This window comes from Acomys russatus, chromosome 1 (assembly GCF_903995435.1).
Source record: "Acomys russatus chromosome 1, mAcoRus1.1, whole genome shotgun sequence".
Classification (NCBI taxonomy): Eukaryota; Metazoa; Chordata; class Mammalia; order Rodentia; family Muridae; genus Acomys; species Acomys russatus.
Window position 1 is genome coordinate 23254211 of NC_067137.1, and position 21563 is coordinate 23275773.

Here is a 21563-nt window from a genome sequence, read left to right on the forward strand (position 1 = left end):
GAGCTGATGTGTGGAGCTGGAGAGGTGGCTCAGTAGTGAGCAGCACTGAACACCTGCGTGGCAGCCTATAACGTCTATAACTCCTGTTCTAGTGGATCTGATGCCTCTGTTGGTCTCCCTGCATACATGCAGGCAAAACACATGTAGAGCCGGCCTATAGTGGTGCCAACCTTAATCTAGCGCTCGGGAGGCAGAGGCAGCCTGATCTCTGTGGGTTCGAGGTCAGCCTGATCTACAAAGCAAGCCTTTAAAAACTAAATAAATAAATAAATAAGAGAGAATTGAGGGCTGGAGAGATGGCTCAGCGATATATTAAGAGCACTGATGCTCTTCCAGAGGTCCTGAGTTCAATTCCCAGCAACCACATGGTGGCTTACAACCATCTATAATGTGATCTGATGCATACTGTATACATAATAAATAAATCTTTAAAAAAAAAAAAAAGAGAGAATTGAATTGATATGTGCTTTACTATTTCTTTCCGGGAGGAGGACTGGGATGGAGATGTAACACAGCTGGAGCGCACTTGCCTAACATGTACAAGGCCATAGGTCCTGCTCCCAGAATGATCGGTTCCAAACATACACAAAAGCTCAAACATGACGGTGAACCCTTAAGTTAACCTACCACTTAGCTTTAGCAGTTATTGACACATGGCTCTAGTCTTCATGTATGCTGTGTGTTTCCTAATTCTTTTACAGGAAATGTGGTTAAGTATTTGTTCTGTATTTCTTAAGTGATAAGAGCTTTAAAAATACTATAATGCCATTATTAGATTAAAAGTTAATTAACTGGGGCTAGAGAGATGGCTCAGTGGTTAAGAGCACTGGCTGCTCTTCCAGAGGATGTGGGTTCAATTCCAGCACCCACAAGGAAGCTCACAACTGTCTGTAACTTTAGTTCAGGGGATCTGACACCCACATACCTAAAAATTAAATAATGTTTAAGTTCATAACTTCTTAATGCTATTAAATGTGGTTATTTGACATGATTCTTTGGCCATATGGCTGAATTGTTGGCTTTTGTCTTCCTTGATGACTTTAGTGGGTTTCAGCTTCTTGTGTATCATTTGCCATGAGAATCCACTCAGAAGCTAGCCAGGCATGGTGGCACACACCTTTAATCCCAGCACTTGGGAGGCAGAGACAGGCAAATCTGTGTGAGTTCAAGGCCAGCCTGGTCTACAAAGTGAGCCCAGGACAGCCACAGCTACACAGAGAAACCCTGTCTTAAAAACAAAAAACCAACCAAATAACAAGCAAAGAACTCAGAAGCTAGAGTGTGCTAATGAGGTGGTTTAGGTGGGCAAATCTAGTTGTCCTATGACCTTAACCAGTTTGTGAACTGGTTTTGAAAGGCTCCAAATCGTGACTAGTTGCCTGCATTGCCTATGTAGCTATTTGATGACAATATTGGAGGGGGGAAAATCTCTTAAAGGCAGGAAGATTTGCCAAATCTTGCAAATTGAAGTACATTTTTTTAGTATTCATTTGGATTAGACTTGATGATGAATAAAGCACTGTTGGCTTCCTGGATTTCCAGCCATTAATGCCTCTTTGTTCTGTCTGTGTTTTCCTTCCAGACTATTTCTTTTGTCTACATAGTGACTGCAGGTTGTGGGAGTTGAGGCCTGGTATGAACTTTCCTGTTTAATTTCTTATATAGAGACCTATTCACTGCAATGATTATTGGTAGAAGCTCCATGTCGAAGCCTGTTTAACCAATCACTTTGTTATCAAAAGCCAGTGTTTGCCCACAGCCTTGTTCTCCAGCAAGCCGAGTCGCCCTGTGGCTTGGAGGGTTGCTATCCGCATGTTAGCAAAATCAAGGGGGCTTTTGTTGTTGAGCACCAAGCCTTTTCTAATTGGAGAGAAATACCAAAGCAGATTCCCAACAAAGCTTTGGAAAGCTGTATCTGGGTTAGTCTAGGCTTGTGCTGGAGGATTCTACATGTAGTGGACACTTCATGCCTATTGCAAATTGAAACTTGTTAATTTGAAACAATAAGACAGATGAAATATGGAGACTTTTATAATCTATCTGTGTAAAAAATTAAGCCCCTCTTCCTTCTCGCTGAACTCTGAACATTTTTGGTTGTGCCCTGTCTGTTGCTCTCTAAGAAAACAACCTTCATGGTAAATAGAAGTTGTTCCACCGACCTTGTACCATCCACCCCTCCTTTCACACAGCCTCTGTTTCCTCTATCACCTCAGCCTCCCCCTGCCCCTTTCTTTCTGTCTTTTTGAGGCAAGATTTTATGTAACCAAGGCTGGCCTTGAGTTCCTGATCCTCCTGCCTCCACCTCCTAGAGTGCTGGGATTAGAGATGCGTGTCCTCCATGTCTCGCTTAAATAGTCATTAAAGCCCATGGTTTTACATAAAACAAACAAACAAAACCTCATGCAGTAGATAGTTACATATTTCTTCTTTAAACTTAACAAATATAAAACATAGCAAAACTCCTGAGTGAGAAATTCACTGATGATAGGAGAGGAAAAGCACTTTTTCAATAAAAAAAAAAAAAGCCCTATAAAGCCACTTTATATAGATAAAGATTTGATAGATAAAATAGAGTGGTTCTGAAATGTGTAGCCCAGAGCCCTGGACAGGGCTGGGCCTGCTACGGTGTTCTTTAGTTTCTAAGCCTTTCCTAGTTTGTACCCTTTCACAAGGCCCAGCAGCAGGAACAGGTGGGCTTGTGTTTAGATAGATCAACAGCCTGCATGTGTGCCTTTTCTTCTGCATAGATCTTTAGTAATTTTTCTAGGACCCATAAAATGATAACCTAGAATGCTTTGCTTTTTACTGCGTTTCAAACCACTGGTGTTTCCTGAGCTCAGCTGACCTATATGTAGATACCTCCTTTAGCTAAATCAAGAGTTAACACGACCACATTAGGAGCACACGGTGTCTAGTTGTCTTTGATATAAATAGTGATGAGCCGGTTCAGGTACGGTATGTCACTTCCAACTTACGTCTGCTCCTCACCTAGCAGGACTGTAGGCATAGAGGATCTTTGTTTAGCGCATCCATTCAGCAGAGCTGGGGCACTAAAGTTAGTTTTATGATAAAATAGCACATAAACTCACAATGACAGTTCCAGATAGAATCTGATAATAAAGGTACCACTTTGTATTGTACATTTAAGTGTTTACTTCAACTTACAAGCATTGGCTTTTCTTTAAATTTTTTTCTTTATTGTTGTAGAAATATTCATGATTGCAAAGTGAAATCTATAAAGCAATATGAAATATAGCTTTTTTTTTCCTGCCTATTCTCCTTTCCCTCAGACATACTTAGTTTTTCCTTGTTATTTATGTGGTGGGTGGTGGGCGGGGGTCAGAGGACAACTCCACCATATGGGGTCAGGATGGAGCTCTGGCTGTCAGGCTGATGGTAAAGTGACTTTACCTACTAAGCCATCTCTCCAACCTTGTTCTTAGCTTTTAATTTTTGGCTTAGATTTCCTGTTGTAAGTAAATGCATCGTTTTATCACCTTGTTTGTAAACTGCCTCCCATACACACACTTGATAGTGTATCCATGAGAGCGTATAAGGTTTTCCTTGTCTCTTCCAGCTCCCTGATGCTTTTGTGTAGATGTACCACAGTGTTCAGCCAGTATTTGCTTTGTCTCCATACTTTTGCTGCCGCACACATTGTTGTAGTAAATAGTCTTGTGCATGAGTCTTTTTATACTTTTTGCTGGGCTAGTGTAAAAGACAAATCATGCAGTTGTGTTGAACACTTCGATATTCCACTCTGTAGTGTTGCTGATTTTTCATGCCTGTGAGCTGTTGTGAAAACACTTATGTATAGTATATTGTCAGACTTGTTACTCTACTGGTAAGAATTTATACAGTTTCAATCTGCCTTTCTCATAAATGAGTTTACCTAGGCTTAACATTTGTTTGTTTGTTCTGTGTGATTTATATACGCTACCCCATTTTCCCCAACAGAATTTTTGATCACTTCTTTTATTCTGAGAGAACTTGTGTTTCGGGGTGCATTGATCCTTTGGGTTGACTATAGTTTTCTCACTTGTCTTTTTTTTTTTTTTTTTTTTTTTTTTTTCTTTCAGACAGAGTTTCTCTGTGTAACAGCCCCTGTATGTCCTGGAACTCTATTTGTAGACCAGTGTGGCTTCAAACTCATAGAGATCCGAGCCAGGCGTGGTGGCACACGCCTTTAATCCCAGCACTTGAGAGGTAGAGGCAGGCGGAAGATCACTGTGAGTTCAAGGCCAGCTTGGTCTATAAATCGAGTCTAGGACATCCAAGATAACACAGAGAGACCCTGTCTCAAAAAAAAAAAAAAAACCTTAAAACAAAACAAAAAAACCCTCATAGAGATCCACCTGCCTCTGCCTCCCAAGTGTTGGGGTTAAAGGCGTACACTACCATGCTTGGCTTACTTGTCTTTTTAACTTTTCTTTAAGATACTTTTTAACTTGGGGGATTTTTTTGTTGTTTGTTTTTATTGGTGTCTTGTTTGCATATATGTCTGTGTACCATGTGTGTGCCTTATGCTATGATGGAGGCTAAAAGAGGGCATTGAGCCCCCTGGATCTGGGGTTACAGGTAGTTGTGAGCCACCATGTGGGAGCTGGGAACTGCATCAGAGTTCCCTGCAAGAGTAGCTAGTTCTCGTAACAGCTGCATCATCTTTCGGGCTCATGTTGATGGACTGGTTTTGTAGTTTTTAGTTCTATGTGTATGAGTGTTTTGCTTGTACATACATCTGTGCACCACAGAGGCCAAAAGGTAGCATCAGATCCCCTGGAACTGGAGTTACAGATGGTTGTGAGCCACCACATGAGTGCTGGGAACTGAACCCAGGTCCTCAGGAAGAGCAGACAGTGCTCCCAACAGCTGAGCCATCTCTCCAGTCCTCCATCGTGGTGATTTTTATTAGAGTTCCTATGTGATAAGTTAGAAATGTGCGAAATAAGGTATTTTTTGTAGTCATACTGCCCTTAGATTATGTCTCATTTCACTTGATGCTTTTCTTTTTCTTTCTTTCTTTCTTTTTTTTTTTTTTTTTTTAAGATTTTATTTATTTAATGTGTATGAGTGCTTTATCTGCATGTATCCTTGCATGGCAGCAGAGGGCATCAGAGCACATTATAGATGGTTGTGAGTCACCATGTGGGTGCTGGGAATTGAACTCAAGACCTCTAGAAGAGCAGGCAGCGCTCTTAACCACTGAGCCATCTCTCCAGCCCCTCTTTTTTTTTTTTTTTTTTTTTTTTTTTTTTTTTTTTAAATGAGTTCTTTGATTTTTCTGCAGCTATTTCATTTTCTGTATTTTAAATTCTGGCTTTAAATTTTGGGACCATGAAAAGCAGGTCTGCATCTATGCATTCCATCACTATTGTACACTTGACATTTACAGTTTAATAGATAAGTCTTTAACAGTTAAATGTTTTTTACAGAACATAGGATAAATTCCACTTAAAAGAAATAAAGACACTTTCCCCTCTGATAACGTACGCAGAACATAGACTGCCATATGCTTACTGTGCTTAGAGCACTTTCTCTCTCCACACCAAGATAGTGTCTCATTGCTCTTGATAGCAAAGTTGTCTCAGCCTGTCCCAGTGACTTGGAGCTACAGGCATCTCTGAGTTCATTAGTTTAGCATTGACCAAAGCAGGGGATCAGGTGGAGCATGTGCTAGTGAGTGCACTGGGTTTTCTCAACCCCAGGACGGCAAAACAACATGGCAGAGGCACAAGGAAAACCATCCAGCGCACTTACAGTTAGCAGCTCAGAGGCTGGTTTGTTGAGGAGGATGTGACTGCTCACCTCCCAGGCTGTGGCTGAGTGAGGTAGCGTACCCTGTAATTCTGGTACTGGGGATGCTGAGGCAGACTGTGGCTAGCAGGGTAGCGTATGAGTATGAATTGATTGCCAGTCCAAGAATGGCAGGCCTGATAGTGGGCTGCGGGAGGAGGAAAGAAGCCACCTTCAAAGTCAGAAGTGACACAGAACTTACCAGTAGGAATCTCAGTAGGTTTCTAGAGTATAGTTTCTGAGGACAGGATGAGCGGATGAATGCTAAGAACTGAAAGCATCAGGACGCAGGAAAAAATGGGACCTGACAGGGTAAGCTGGGCCAGAGGGCCCAAGAATCAGTGGTAGGGTTTCTTAGAATGGCCACACACCGTTTCAGGTTTGTGGGAAAGTAAACATGGCATAGGTAGGGTAGAGAGGCGAGAAACTGAAGATTCTAGAAAGATCAAAAAACAAACAAAAAAAAAACAGGAAGCAACAGATTCCGAGTGTTGTTTCCCCTCCTACCCCCACACCCCCATAGTAGCTCCCGCTGATTTCCCAGCTCACTCTGCTGGGTGCTGTTCCGGGTGTCTACACGTAACATCCATGCAGTTCTCAAACCCTGTGCAGTTGGCACTGCTGTTTTTATGTTTGAAAAATGAAGAAAATGAGGCACCGGAAAGTTGAATTGCCCAGGAGAGTGTGGTTCTGTGACCAGTTCATGGCAGACAGAGGGGAAGTCCAGGCTGGTTTCAGTCTGCACTCTGCTTTGCCCAGCTGTCCTCTCACTCACTCTTCGCTCTCAAATGCTGTTTAGAAATAAGCTTGAACCCGAAGACTGCTGGCCCTAAAACACCACGCATTTTGCATGCATGCAATTACTGTGGAATAATCACTCTTGAATAATTCATAATAATTTAAATATTTTTCCTTTTAGGCTGTGCATTATGTGTGACTCTTCCAATGAGTTTATTAAACTTTTTCAGGTAAGTTTTTTTTTTTTTTTTTTAAGTTGTGGAGAAAAAAAAGAAAGAAAATCTTTAGTAGTTGTGTAGTTAGCAGAATTTAAGGAACTGTTTTTTTTTTTTGTAATCTGGACATTTTGAAAATGTTTAAAAACCTATGTTTCAGATCTAGAGTGAAAACATGATAATTAAAGTTATCTCTACTGCTAATGTAGTCAATTTAACTATACTATAAATGGTCAGTTGTGAAGGTTTTGGGCTCAGCGGGCTTCAAGTTTGTCACTTCTGTGAGTCAATCTACATCCGGCAGGGAGCACTACCCTGATGAATATTGGTTTGTTAGCATTCTAGCTAATGAGGCTCATACTCTTCTGTGTGGGTTAGGACCAAGTGTTATGCTGACTTCACCTAAGAGGTGTGTAGATGGGTGCTGCTGCCTGTGGGGTAGTGTCTGGCAGGGCCGAGGTGCAGTTTCAGTTCTGATTTGTGCATACCCCATCTTTGCTGGCTACCCTGACTTCCTTTGTTTTGTCAAAATATATCTTCTTCTTTCACCTCTCAGCACTTGCTCTGGCTATTTGCTCTCCTGCTGTTCTCTGTTCTTCCTGCTCAGCCCTTCAGAATCTCACCCATGTCCAGACAAGTTCAGTAGAGCTGCTGTTGTGGCTGGTGCTCATTTGTACAAGTAATTGCTTTGTTTTGCTTTTTGAAACAGGGTTTCTCTGTGTAGCTTTGGTTGTCCTGGACTTGCCTTGGCGACCAGGCTGCCGCCGAACTCAAGCGATCCTCCTGCCTCTGCCTCCCCAGTGCTGGCATTAAAGGTGTGCGCCACCATCCCCAGTTTAGAAATAATCAGTTTTAAGCCAGATGTGGTACACACTCATAATCCCAGCACTTTGGAGGCTGAGGCCAGCCAGCCTGAGCTGTGTAATCTCTTCTGCCAACAGTACACAAAAAGATCTTGTCTTAAAAAAAATTTTTTTTAAATAATAGCATTTAAAGTTTGCAAGCTGTACCGATCATTTGAGTCACGTTCTCTTCTTCATATAGATGAGGCTTTGATTGGGCTACACACTGTCCAAAGTAATGTGATCAACAACAAAACCAAGACTAGAATTTGGAGCCCTGTTCAAATGAGTAAACATGTTAGATTACTCCCAGGGTACTTAGAGACACCAGAACGTGCCGACAGGCCCACTTCAGGGTCTTTTGTATAAAATATATCTAAATCTTATGTTACTTTAAATGTTTTATTATTTTATGTGATGGATATTTTGTATACCTCTTGCCAAGAGAGACCAAAAAGGATGTTGGATTTCCAGGAACTGAAGTTGCAGATGCTTTGAGCCACCGTGTCCATACTGGGAACCAAACCCAGGTCCTCTGGAAGAACAGTCAGGATTTTTAACCTTCTAGTCCCGGGGTTCTTACCTTTCCTAATGCTGTGACACTTTAATAGAGTTTGTCATGCTGTGGTAACCCCCAACCATAAAATTGTATTTCATGGTTGCTACTTCATAACTGTCACAAGTTGTAATTTAAGTATCCGATACGCAGGATATCAGATATGTGACCTCTGTGAAAGGGTAGTTCAACCCTAAAAAGAAAAGGGTGGCAAACCACAGGCTGAGAACTGCTGCTCTAAACCACCGCTTCGTTCTTAACACAGCTGGTGACCATTTGGTTTAAAAAGTAAGAAAAGGCAGGGCGTGGTGGCGCACACCTGTAATCCCAGCACTTGGGAGGCAGAGGCAGGCGGATCGCCGTGAGTTCAAGGCCAGCCTGGTCTACAGAGGGAGTCCAAAACAGCCAAGGCTACACAGAGAAACCTTGTCTCAAAAAACAAAACAAAACAAAGTAAGAAAAGGGCTAGGCATGACAGGACATTATTTTAATCCTAGCACTCTGGAGATAGAGGCAGGTGGATCTGTATGGTGAGTTCCAGACCAGCCAGGACTACATAGTAAGACCATGTCTAGAGATGGGAGGAGGAAGTGGGAAGGATCAGTTCAGACCAGAACTTCAGTTGTAGTCTAGGCCCTGGTAGCAATTACAAGTTTAGAGCATTTCATCCTAACTTAGCCTGCCTTTAAAGTGGGGTTAATGATGTTGGGTCTCTGAGCCATGAGCCTGTAAATACATAGTAAGAATGCATGTGGAAGGAGTCTGGAGATGATACGTGTTAGGCACGTGTCTATATGTAATGATGTTCTGTATTGATTTTTCAGAAGTTATAAAAGCAACACCCTGAAACACAATTCCGTTTATGAAACCATGGTCCCCTTGTTCTCTCCGTGTTTGCTCTTCACTTTGTCTACAGTGTGGATCCTCCGGTCACCTTCAGATATCTTAGAACTACACCCTAGAACGTTCTACTTCATGGTTGGAACCGCTTTTGCCAATATCACAGTAAGACTTTTTATTTTTAAAAAAGTCATATAAGACAGATGTGGTAGCTTGTGCCTATAGTTCAAGGCCAGCCTGGGCTACATGAGACCCTGTCTTAGAAAACCAAAATAACAAAACAAAAAAGAATCAAAGCGGCTTTGGAAGGTATTTGTTGCTGATTGGAGGTCGGAGGCTGTGCCTCTTCACTACCACGGAGAGATGTAGTCGTGCCGAGGCTTAGGAGGCTGTTCTGAGGCTGTTCTTCACAGGCATAGAGCTTGGAGTTGGGAGATCCTTCTGTGTATCTCAGCTGCTGTTACTCCACTGTGAAAAAACACCTGCTGTAGCATCTGTCTTAGAACTTTCTCGTCTCATAGCAGAGCACCTGACAAGGTAACTTAAGGAAGGGTTTATTTTGGCTTCTTTAAGAAGGCAACCAGTTCATCATGGCGGCAGAGTTGTCATGTGTCAGGTCATATAGCTGGTCACTTTGCAGCTGCAGTGAGGAGGCAGTGAGGGCACTGCTCAGCTCACTTCTTTTTATTCAGTTCAGGACTCCAGCGCATGGATAGTGCACCCCACACAGTGTGCATCTTCCCTTCTCACTTAAACCTCTCTGGAAACTTCTCCACAGACACACCCAGAGGTGTGTTTTGGAGATGACTCTAAGTTGAGTCAAGTTGGTGGGTGCAGACGAGGCAGCACAGCATCCACACTGCACTGTCATGCATTGTCATAGTCTCTTCTGACATGGCCCTGAGCAGTTGAAAACATTCTTGAAAGCTTTTTAAATCCGAGGTGACTAGTTTTGCCCGTGCTTTGCTAATACTCTCTTTTCCTCCCCTCTTCTTGTTTCTCCCAAGTGTCAGCTAATCGTTTGCCAAATGAGCAGCACACGGTGCCCGACTTTGAACTGGTTGCTGCTTCCTCTCTTCTTGGTTGTGGCAACAGTGATCATAGGCGCAGCGAGCTCCCACCTTGAGAGTGTTCTCCTTTACACGCTCACAGCTGCCTTCACTCTGGGTCACATCCACTATGGAGTACAAGTGGTGAGTGATCAGCGCAGAGCAGAACTGCGTCTGTCTGCTTCTTGGGAGCACAGAAGGAAGGACACAGTGGGAAGGAAGCTGCGAAGGAGGGAAATGTGGAGGACATGCCTAAATTCTAGGTGATGTGTACGGGCGGGATTTCTACTGTTTGCTGATGTTTATTGTAGCAACTACAAGCGGTTTTTAAGTGAGTGATTATGGGGCATTATTTCTTACTCTAAATCATTATGTAAACAGTTTTCTTATTGAGGAAACACTGTTCTGTTCTTTTCATTACGTGGGACCAGATAATTCCATTAGTTTCTGTTTCTTTTCCTTTTAATCCTAGCACATTTTCATTGCTTACTAACTTAATTTGGGAAAAACAAGCAACACTGGTTTCTAGTACTCCTCTGCCTATTTCTAGTCCTGTGAGAGATGTAGTAAGGCAGCATCTTAGGTTTCTATTGCTGTGATAAACACCATAAGGAGAAGCAACTCAGGAAAGGAAGGGTTCCCTCAGCGCACAGTTTTACATCACAGACATCACCAAAGGAAGTCAGGGCAGGAACCTGAAGGCAGGCGCTGAAGCAGAGGCCGTGGAGGAGCTGCTTGCTGCCTTGCCCAGTCTGGTGTCTTATAGCACCCGTGGCTGCCTGTCCAGGGACCGCACCACCCGCTCTAGGCTGCACTCTTCCACGTCGTTCATTAGTCAAGAAATTGATCCACAGGCCAATTTGATGAAGGTGATTTCTCAACTGAGGTTCATCTTCCCAGATAACTGCACTTGTTAAGTTCAAGACAAAACAACAACAAAAACTGGCCAGCACAGGAAAATTGGGATTTTAAAGTAGAGGAAGTTATTTGCATTATTTCAGTTTTTATCTCATGAGCTTTTACCTTAATCAGCAAATAATGAAAAAAATGTAGCAGAGTGTGGTTACTATTTCTAGGTGTGGTAGAGCACTGCTGTAACCAGCACTGAGGAGGAGGAAGCGGGAAGATGAGTGGCTTGGCGCTAATGTGGACTGCATGGCAATACCCTATCTCAAGAAGCCACAAGCATAAACAAGCGCTTTGCACTCCCAGTGCTCTCTTCTGAAATCAGAGTCGTTTAAGGATGAATGGACAAATACAGGGATGTCAGAACCATGTGGGGTTCTCTCCCTCCCACTTCAACATCTTTTGTAGTTTTATAGTTACATTACCTATTTTAGTCATTGCTACATCGTGTCCACTAGGGAGATCACCAGTAGTTATCCAGCTGACTGGTCCTAATCCTTTTATTTACCTACTGATTCAGCGTTTACAGTGTTGTGTGAACAAATGGACTGTGTCACACCGGGAGGATAACTCAGTGGCACAGCACACGTGCATCCTAGGCATACAGTAATAAATAAAAACAAGGTTCTTGCACAGTCAGTGGAGTGGCTCCTTGCACCAACTGTGGTGACCTGAATTCCATCTCAGCCTGAGCCTGCACTTTGTCTTCTGACCTCCACATGCATCCCATGGCATCCATGTGCCTCTCGCCCCATGCAAATAGATGTCAAAAGAAAATGGAGGGCAGGGGAGAGACAGCTCAGTGGTTGAGAGCACTAGCTGCTCTTCCACTGGCCTTGATTGCCAGCACCCAGCTGAAGGCTCACAGCCATCTGTAATTGCAGTTCCAGGGGATCAGATGCCCTCTTCTGGCCTCCGTGGATACTGGACAGGTGGTGAACTGACTTGCATGTGGGCAATACTAATAGACATAAATAATAAACTGAAAAGGTAAATCTTAAGTACCAAAGAATTGGCTGCTGCCATTGATACCCTAGCTGATGTGGCCTTCAGATTCACAGATCCAATTTTTAATCATTTTATCCAGGCTAGAAAGCATTGCCTAGCAGAGTTTTATAGATGCTAAATACTGACTCTAACTTACCGAGGTAGTTGTTTTCTTTACTAATTGGTGTAGATCAGATAATCCTACAGTTTCTTAGGTTTGAGTATGTATTTGTCTGCTCTGGAAGGCTCATCAGAAGACTAGACTGTGGTTCAGCAGACCCTTTCTTGTTCCTGGCAATTTTTCCTGTGTCAGTGAACTACTGCCTGCAGAGGGTGAGTTCTGAGTACGTAATTGTCGCTGTCTTGTGTTCTGGTTTTTTGTAGGTAAAGCAGCTGAGCAGCCATTTTCAGATTTACCCTTTTTCATTGAGGAAACCAAACTCAGATTGACTAGGAATGGAAGAAAAGAGCATCGGCCTGTAATCTTCCAAAAGGACTGTAAATAGATGCCTGTAAATACTTCATCACCATTGAACTAAACTGGTCTGCTTGACAGAATGGGACCTCAGCGTGGGGTACGTGGACAGCAGGAATGACACATGAACTGAGCTGAGCGTGTGGAAAAGCGCAGTGAACGCTAAGCCAGCTAAGTGTTCCCAGCTTCAGGAGTCTATGATATTTTGACTCATACAGAGTTGAAGATGATTTATGTTTACGCTTAAAGTCCCCAGATTGATTCAGGAACACTAATAACATTCGGGTAGCCACAGCATGTCTTAATATTGGATACTTTATCATAGGTCTTTAGCTGTAGGAATGACAGACAGCCCAAATATCATGCAGAGAAGCGTCAAAAAAGTCTCTTCAGCCAGAGATACCAGTGACTCCAGAGCAGTGTGCAGTTGCCAAATCCTGGTTGCTCTCCAGTGAACTGCCTTTTCCACCTGCTGTGGGAGGCTGCCTAGTATCCTGGCTGTTATTACGGCTAAATCCTGATAAATAATTTTTCTTTGAGAGCGAAATGTTCTGGTGTTACTTAGTAGAGAATAGGTTGTAATTTCAGCTCACCATTGTAGCACAGGTCACTGTTCAATTGTGGTACTTCCTCCTGTCAGCCGTGAGTCGCTAGGATTGAGCCATGATTTTTAAGAATGCATGGGATAGTTCTAAGCTTGTGGTACTTCCTTGTGAGAATGTACATAAAGTACCTTGAGAGAGATTTAAACTGGAGTTAGGAGTCTCAGAACTTCAAGATGACCATGGTTAGCATCCTGCCACTGTCTGCCCAATCTTCGCTTGTTTTCATTTCTCCTGGGGGTGAGATGCTGTGGTTTTTAATCCCACACAGGATAAAGCAGAGAGAGCCTCTCTGCCCTAACTTGCTCAGCTCCTTATTTGAGGAGAACTTTTGATATATATGCCTTGCTGGGTATTCACTCCCTTAATATGACTCAAAATAATTTGTGAGGTTTACTGACAACATAAAAGTCCCTTTAGCTGTATTGTGGTTTTTCTGTAAGTCACACCTTTTTATGAATGTGGATGTTTCTTTCTTTGGGCTTTGTCTTTATTTAGTTTGGTGGTGGTGAAATTTACTCGCTGATTTACTTTTTACTGAATGAGGTTTGTGCTTAAATGAAGAGTGTGTCTTAAACCCTTTTATTTGGACAGGTTGCACTTGGATAAAATAGGCACCACTGTGTTGATATGTAATTAAATTTGTAACTGTTATTTATCTGTCAGTGTGACCATCCTTAAATGTTGTAGCTCATTCCTTTGTTGAATATCTGTCTGCTGCTTTGTAAAAAGTAACTAATTGATACTTCACGTAAATATTTTTAAATTCTAATCATTGTCATCCAGGCTGTTGAAAATGAGCCCAGGAGCTAACTCACAGTTCTGTGCTCAGAGTTAACCGTTTGCAAGGCTTACGTGTATTTGGGGACGTTCTCTGACACAGAGAATGAGGTGCACGGCATGGGTGGTGATTCTGGGTTTGTAAATAAATTGCCGTCACGGAGGTGAGAGAATGAGTCAGTTACCTGAGGAAAAGTGCTCTGTGTCCTGGGCTCCTCGGAAGAGAATGGAGAGACTTTGCTATAAGGTTTTATGGCTAATCATTTTACTGTTTTCTTGACCTTGTACACAAGAAGATTCATTTGTATAAAAGAAAATAACTGATAAATATTTATAAAATGATGAATTTGGACCACAGGCTTTAGACTGAAGAATCATGTCCTATAATTTGGGGGCTTTTTTTTTCCCCCCTTTTCTTTCTTCAAAATGTATCTGTCCTCTTTGTTCCATCAACTGGATTTGAAAAAAAATCTTTTGTGCCTTTTGTTTTTGTTTTTGTTTTTTTTTTTAAATGTGTCTCTATGATGGTTAAGAATTCTGTTAATAGTTTTCTTGACACTGTTGAATAGAGGAGGAGTAAAAGGTACTGCAAGCTTATGCACACTATTTTCGAGTGACTTTACCCTGCAGCTTTTTCCAGGTGACACAGAGCTGCCTTTTGGAAGCAGCCTCGTGGTGGGGAGCATATGTGCGTGCTTCCTGTACTTGCAGAATAGAGGCCCTCGCCCAAGCCTGGGGTTTGCCTTGTCATGCTGCTGGACCACATTACAGGCACTGCTAGAAGTTTCTTTTCAGGTTATGGTATGGAAAAGCCCTCTCAGGTTTGTCAGAAAATAATCTCCCTGTATTTGAGAGGGTGTGGGATAGACAAACATTAATAATACTTGGATAGAGCCTGCCACCTGTAATCTTTCAATAATATTATGATCTTATTGCAGTGCACTGTTTGAAACTGCCATAATCACTGTCTTTGCTTCAAAAATAGTAATAGAGTTTATAGGATTTAGAGCAATAGAGTAACTTTGAAGTAAAAATATAACCATTCTTCATTGGCATTTCGATATTATGACTGAAATGCTTTTAATTCTGGTTTTCAAAAGAAAATGTTGTGCTTGGCTTAGGGTGTTGCAGTACCACTGCTAATATGCCATTTGTTCTCTGCTGAGCCATTGGGAAAGGAGGTATATATCTGGGCTTAGCACACACTAAGTAGATGGTAAGCGTGTTGGTTGTGATTGGAGCCTAACTGTTAAGGGAATGTGTTGTAGCCAGGAGGTATGGAAGGCACCTTGCTTCCTGAAGGCAACTTCAAAAAAGATAATTTGGAGATGTTTAAGTCCAGGGCAACTTTCTCACTTTTTTTTTTTTTAAAGAAAATTTATTTGTATGTATACAGTGCTCTGCCTGCATGTAATACCTGCAAGCCAGAAGAGGACACCAGATCACATTATAGATTATTGTGAGCCACCATGTGGGTGCTGGGAACTGAACTCAGGGCCTTTGGAAGAGCAGCCAGTGCTCTTGACCTCTGAGCCATCTCTCCAGCCCCACTTTCTCACTTTAAATTGTAACTTGAAACCTACTTGTAATTCCTTCTTGTCAGCTAGCCAACCCTACACCTAGGACAGAACCAGCTCATGAGTCCTGGCTTGGTTGCAGCTAGATGTTCCCACAGTCACATGAGCAATGCCTTGTGGCTCTTGGCTGCTGAAGGACTGGGAACAACCCCGGAGAAGGCAGTAAAGACCACGGGCTGCAGCTTCCAGCTTTGGGTCTCTAAGCTAGCCAGATGCAGATGAAGAAATGGAGTTAGTACAATGGTGCCTGTGTTCAGGGTGGCCTTATCTTGGCTCGCTTGTTGTTTTTTTATAACAATCTCAATTGTTCAATGTTACCAATAAAGACTTGGGAGCCAGGTATTGGTGTAAAAGCCTGGTAGCTCAGAGAGACAGAGAATGCACCCAGCTGAGTTTCTTCCCCAGCTGACTTCCCAAACTGAATGTCCCTCCCTTCTACTTCCTGTGTGTCTCTATCCATCCTCCTGACTTCCTCTTACTCTCTGTTTTTTTCTTATGTTCACTCCCTGTCAACTGGTTGCTCACTCTGCCTCTTGACCTGTGGTTGACTTTATTAAATCTTGTTTACAATATTCAAGAAGAAAGCTCTTGGATTAAAGGTGTGTGCTGGGGCTGAGCCACACCACAACTACCAACAGGTTTTTCCAGTAAACAACACAATCTTGGGGTTCACAGTATGATCAAATATCCTTGTAACACTTACTTCTTTAGGAAATCTGTGTTGTCAGACCAGAATTTTCTTTGTCCTATGAAATGTTTTAAGGCAACAACCTATCTAGAACACTCACCCTGGGTGAGTAATCTTATAGGTCACTGGCCCTACTCCATTCTTCCACAATGAATGTTAACTAGCGTGCTGCACTGAGGCCCTTTGGCGTGCATTTAAAGTGACAGTCCTAACAGTAAAATTGATTAATCACTGAAACTTGAATGTGTGATACTCTAGGAATTTTAAAGAGCTAGCCTAAATTTCTGCCTATCCTTTATTAATTCTGTTGTCCATGTGGTTTGCATATTCTAGGTGTGTGTTGTTTGTTTTATTTTTTGTTTTTGAAATCATCTTTGACAGTGGACCAGATGACTGACATCACAGCAGGCAGTGGCTTCAGGGAATGTGGTGAATCACGGTGGTCTAGCTTTTCCAGAGACAGCAGTGATGTGCTTGTTTCTTTCCCGCATGAGCCATGGGAAATGGGCTTGCTGGCTGGTCTATTTCCAGCGTTTTACATGCTAGGTGTAACTTGCTTCCTAGCCTGCATGTTAGTAGTGCACTTTGCTCTTTAATAAACAGATGCTCAAGTGACAGTGCACCAGCCAGGTATTGTCTGTCTGTCTTTTAAGCGGGCATGTGTTCTCTTTATAGACATTTGATGAGCTCACATTTGGGGTAACAGAAAAAGTTTTGCTATTTGTAGCCCTCCACAGGAAGCATGGGCAAGGAGGCTTTGTTCACTCATTGAGGAAGGCTGAGTTCCCAGGATGGAAAGCGCCATACAGAATGATTTCAGAATGTTTGACAGGGCCTTGTCTCTAGAAAAATACCTTTGGGCTGAAGAGAAAGGTTGTTCTGGCTTTTACACTGTTTTCCTCCCTTCCAGAGAATCACTCTTAGAAAGCTGGACTGAAGCTGGGCGTAGTGGCGCACGCCTTTAATCCCAGCACTCCAGAGGCAGAGGCAGGAGGATCACTGTGAGTTCGAGCCAGCCTGGTCTACAAAGTGAGTCCAGGACAGCCAAGGCTACACAGAGAGACCCTGTCTCTAAAAAATAAAAGAAAGAAAGAAAGAAAGAAAGAAAGCTGGACTGAGTCAGAGAGTGGGGTTCTGAAATAGAAAGAAAAGCCAGTGCCTTTCAGCAGCAGGAAAACTGAAATCAAAGGCAGCATTGACTCCAGAGAGACTGAATACTGTGTATGTTCTCTACTGCGTTGTGGATTTTCATAAACAGAAATAATCCTCCGTGTATTCTCAGTTGTGATGTTCTTGGTAAGCACGTTTTTAATATCTAGAGAGAACTCGTGACCTGGCTGGAGTTTGCTTTGTCTTGAGGTAACTAAGCGGGTTGTAGGCATGGCCTGCTTTAACTTGGCTGCATCACTAACTTGTTGGGACTACTGTTAGCATAACAGCAGTGAGCGTCAGAGCTACATGCCGACTCCACTTTCCATGGTGGTGTTTGGACGCTAGTTATTTGGTTTTTGTCCTCATCAGAGCAGCCGTTTGAGAGACAGACTCAGGTATAGTGATTAGCTTATTTCAAAATGTCCTAAGCAGCCAGGCGTGGGGCACCATGCCTGTGATCCCTGTACTCGAGGAGGCAGAGGCAGGGGGATGTCTGTGAGTTTGAGGCCAGCCTGGTCTACAAAGCAAGTCCAGGACAGCCAGGGCTACACAGAGAAACCCTGTCTTAAAAAACAAAAACAAACAAAAAGCAAAATTCAGTTTTGAACTCAGAATTCTAGTTAGAAAAAAATTACAACCAAAGTGTAAGGGAGCTATTTTCTCTTTCCCTTCCCACCTAACAATGGATCAAATGAATAGCAGTTGAAGAAAAAGAAATTACTTTTTTGAGTAAGGTTTCATGTTCTATGCTAAGAATAGGTGGCAGGACTTGTGGCTGGGGAGTTTAATTTGGTGCCTTTATGAGTACACTTTCTATATAGTCTTCTGGAGCAAGAGTACAAGTCTACTCCTTCCCAGGTACTTAAAAACCACCACTGGAGCCAGTGGAATGCTTGCTGCAAAGATGGTATCAGAGACAAGATAAAGAAGACAGAAAGTCTTCCCCCTTTCAAGTACTTTTAGCTGCAGTTGGCCTGTATAGGACTTGCTGTGTTAATAGTATATAGTGTAGCATTTGCTTAACCTCGTTCGGTGCGCTGTGTATATGTACGCGATCAGCAGTACACCTGTTCTCTGTATACAGCTATGGGACGGTATCTACACGGAGTTAACTCTCGAGTCACACCAGCCAGATGGTCGCCCTCATTAGACTGCTGCTTGGTGTGTCCATGGCCCACATCTAAAGCCACTTCCCGACCCGGAGTCGTGACCTTTACCCTCCAGGTTGTCTGAGGCCTTGAGAAATCCCTCAAAGCATATCACTTTCCACTTCCTTTTCACCAGGGAACTTGGGAGCCAGAAAGACTGGTTCCAAGAATGATGGCTGCTGTCTTCAGGACTGAGGTTTCTGGGGCTGCCAGGTCCTTTTTTGGCTGGGGCAGCTTGGGGCGCAGTGTGCCTGTGGACTATCGAGGAGATGCTTGATCTTGCCCACGCAGAGCTTTGAGTTTGCTTAACTTTCCTGGAATGTTCCGATGTTGTGATTCGATGTACAGTAGAATACCCCAGGCGTTTGCATTGTCTGTGTTACTGTTCCCTGATGCTAGCCCATATAATCAGGACCTGACTGTTTCTTGTCACCGGATTTTAGAAGCCTTGACCTTTCAACTGGATTTATGTTCATGTCTGCTGCTGTGGACTCCAAAAGTTAAAGCAGTAGGTTTTAGTTTTCAGTTGTTTAATTCTTTATTGCTAAATATTTATTGTAATAAAAAATAAATAATTTTTAAATCCTTTTAATTGTTTTCAAGTTGTCATTTTTGTCCTTCCTTGGTGGATGCAAAAGGGCAGGAAGCAGTGTCCAGCTGCTAGGTGAGGAACAGGAAGAAGTATGCAGCCACTAGGTGAGGAATCATTGGTCATTATAGAGGTTTTGTTTGTTTGTCTTTGTTTTTTCTTACACAAGCTGCAAAACAACCACATTTTACTTAGCTTAACAGTTTTTCTGATACAAAGAAAATATATATATATAAAAAAAAAAAGCCTAGGACAGACTCACATCTAATATCCCGGTCCCCCAAAAAAAACCTAAGAGAAAAAAGAAAAATTCCCTCAAGAGAAGATTATCTTTGCTTCTGGAAGAGGTTTCCACGCCCCATTCCACGACCTCTTCCTCTTGCAGCCACTTGGGCCTTCAGGAAAGTAGCTTTTCCTCGGCCGGCCTCTGAGCCTTGCTTTTTATTTTTTCATGCCACGTATGTGCACCTGTCCAAGCTGTGCCACTCAGTCATCTCTGTAGTGAGTGATGTGGGACATTGGCAGTTCATGTTGTCCTCTGCTTCTGAGAGCCTCCCTCCGTACACCTCGCCAGTGTTGGTCTCACATGTTGCTGTGTGGCCCTCAGCCTTGTGCAAGATTTTAATCGGTACACTGGTAGACATCTTGGCAGGACTCTGCCTGTGCAACTAACCACAGGCTTCTTTTTGGTTCTGGCACAAAAGTTAAAAGGCGAAGGCATGAAGTGAAAACTTGCTTTTTTTTTTTTTTTTTTTTTTTTTTAAGAGTCTTATTTAGCCCGGTGTGGTGCACGCCTTTAATCCCAGCACTAGGCAGGCAGATTGCAGTGAGTTTGAGGCCAGTCTGGTCTACTAAGCAAGTCCAGGACAGCCAAGGCTAACACAGAGAGACCCTGTCTTGAAAAACAAAAACAAAAAACAAAACAAACAAACAAAAAAAAGAGTCTTACTTATCCCCCATTGGCCCCAAGATGATCTTTGTTTTGTTTTGTTTTGTTTTGTTTTTTGTTTGTTTTTTCAAGACAGGGTTTCTCTGTGTAGTCTTGGCTGTTCTGGACTCAGTTTGTAGACCAGGCTGGCCTCAAACTCACAGCAATCCGCCTACCTCTGCCTCCCGAGTGCTGGGATTAAAGGCGTGCGCCACCAGCTTCTGATCTCCTCCTCTTGACCTGCTGTTACTGGGATTGCAGGTGTGTGTGCTATCAGGCCTGGTTTATATTGTGGGGATCCAACTGAACTACCCTGCTAGCCCTAAGGAAGGGAGTTATTGCTCTTTTTCTGGGGTTTGCTTGTTCGGAGTATAAAAAGACCAGCCTGCTTTCAAGGTCATCCTGGGTATGGCTTCAGTGCCAGACAAGTGACAGCAGCACTTGAGTCCCCAAGGACAGTGGAAATTAACATGAACATAATTTTTCTAATCATCTCACAATCTTTTTAAAGACAGGGTCTCATGTAGCCCAGGCTGGCCTCAAATACTGTGTAGCTAAAGATGACTTTGAACTTAGTTCTGTGCTGGGGCTTGAGGCCAGGATTCTGTATATTGTAGACAAGCGCTCTACCACCTGATGTGCAGTTGGTACCTCCCAACATTTAGTTTAGATGTTAGGGTATGCTATTGCCCACGTGTGGGTGCAGGAGGGCAATCTGGAATTCATTTCTTGCTCACTATTGGGGCCAGGGAGGGAGACCCATGCATGGACCTCAAGTGGTCAGGCTTGGTGTCCCCTGAGCCATCTTGCTTCCTTCCTTTAAAGGCGATACTAAAGTTCTTCAAAACATTAAAATTGGATAAAGATTTCCTTCTGGGAATATAATTGGTAAAATTTACACAAGTTGGGGTATACAAATAAGGCAAGAAGTTTCCAAAGGGGGTGATGGTTTTCTTACATCTCCAAGCTCCAGGCCCAGGTAATTTAGTGTGAACATACGGAAGTGAGCGCCCGCCTAGCCAGAGCTGCACTGTGAGATTCTGCCTGTATCAACAGACAAAACGTCTTCTCTCTGTGTGGTGGGGACTGCAGCTGTGGGTGTAGGGCATTGAGACACTTGCTTTAACCAGGTATGCACTGCACAGCCAGCCTCCCACCCAGGTTAAGGCACTGGACCCTTAAGGTACGTGGCCCTTAGAGGCAGGTCTCTGCACCACGGTGGGGTTCAAGATGCTCACTGACGTGTTGTCCTTGAAGAATGAGCTGTGGAGGCCCACGCAGGGACAGTGCCCTTTACAGAGATTCTGTTCTGAGCTGAGAGCGAAGAACCTAAGGACTGGACTGTATCCCTGGCGGTGATGGGGATGGCAGGACCACCAACGTGGTTCCCACTGTCTCACATTCAGCCTGTGACGACTGGAGTCTAAGCCCTTTCTCCTGGTTGCTATGGACTTTGTTGATAGAGGGGATGACCATTTGGGCATCTAGGTTTTTCCTGAATTAATCTCCAAACTGTCAATCTGTTGGAGCAAGTCACCCCCACACTAACCTCTGCCGAGTGGCATCCCAGTCATCCGTTCCTCCCCTTTGTGGATGACTAACTAATAGATGTGCTATCCAGGCCGTGAGCACAGTGCCCCATGGGACAGTCACAGATCCCTGGTAAACTGTAGAAGTTTCCTCTGAGTTTATTGTTAC

The 21563-nt window shown here is 43.2% G+C and overlaps 1 protein-coding gene and 1 pseudogene across 1 annotated transcript in view; one reads left to right on the forward strand and one right to left on the reverse strand.

Moving 5' to 3' along the window:
• Positions 1 to 13959, forward strand: part of Selenoi (selenoprotein I) — a 59498-nt gene extending 45539 nt beyond the window's left edge. Inside the window, exons 7-10 of the mRNA XM_051171894.1 lie at positions 6713 to 6761; positions 8969 to 9149; positions 9992 to 10177; positions 12311 to 13959. Of these exons, the coding sequence (XP_051027851.1) occupies positions 6713 to 6761; positions 8969 to 9149; positions 9992 to 10177; positions 12311 to 12409 (515 nt within the window). The 3' untranslated portion in view covers positions 12410 to 13959. The remainder of the gene's footprint in view (positions 1 to 6712; positions 6762 to 8968; positions 9150 to 9991; positions 10178 to 12310) is intronic.
• A 5304-nt stretch (positions 13960 to 19263) lies between these two features.
• Positions 19264 to 19581, reverse strand: LOC127195764 (small nuclear ribonucleoprotein Sm D3-like; annotated as a pseudogene).
• Between the last annotated feature and the right edge of the window lie 1982 nt (positions 19582 to 21563).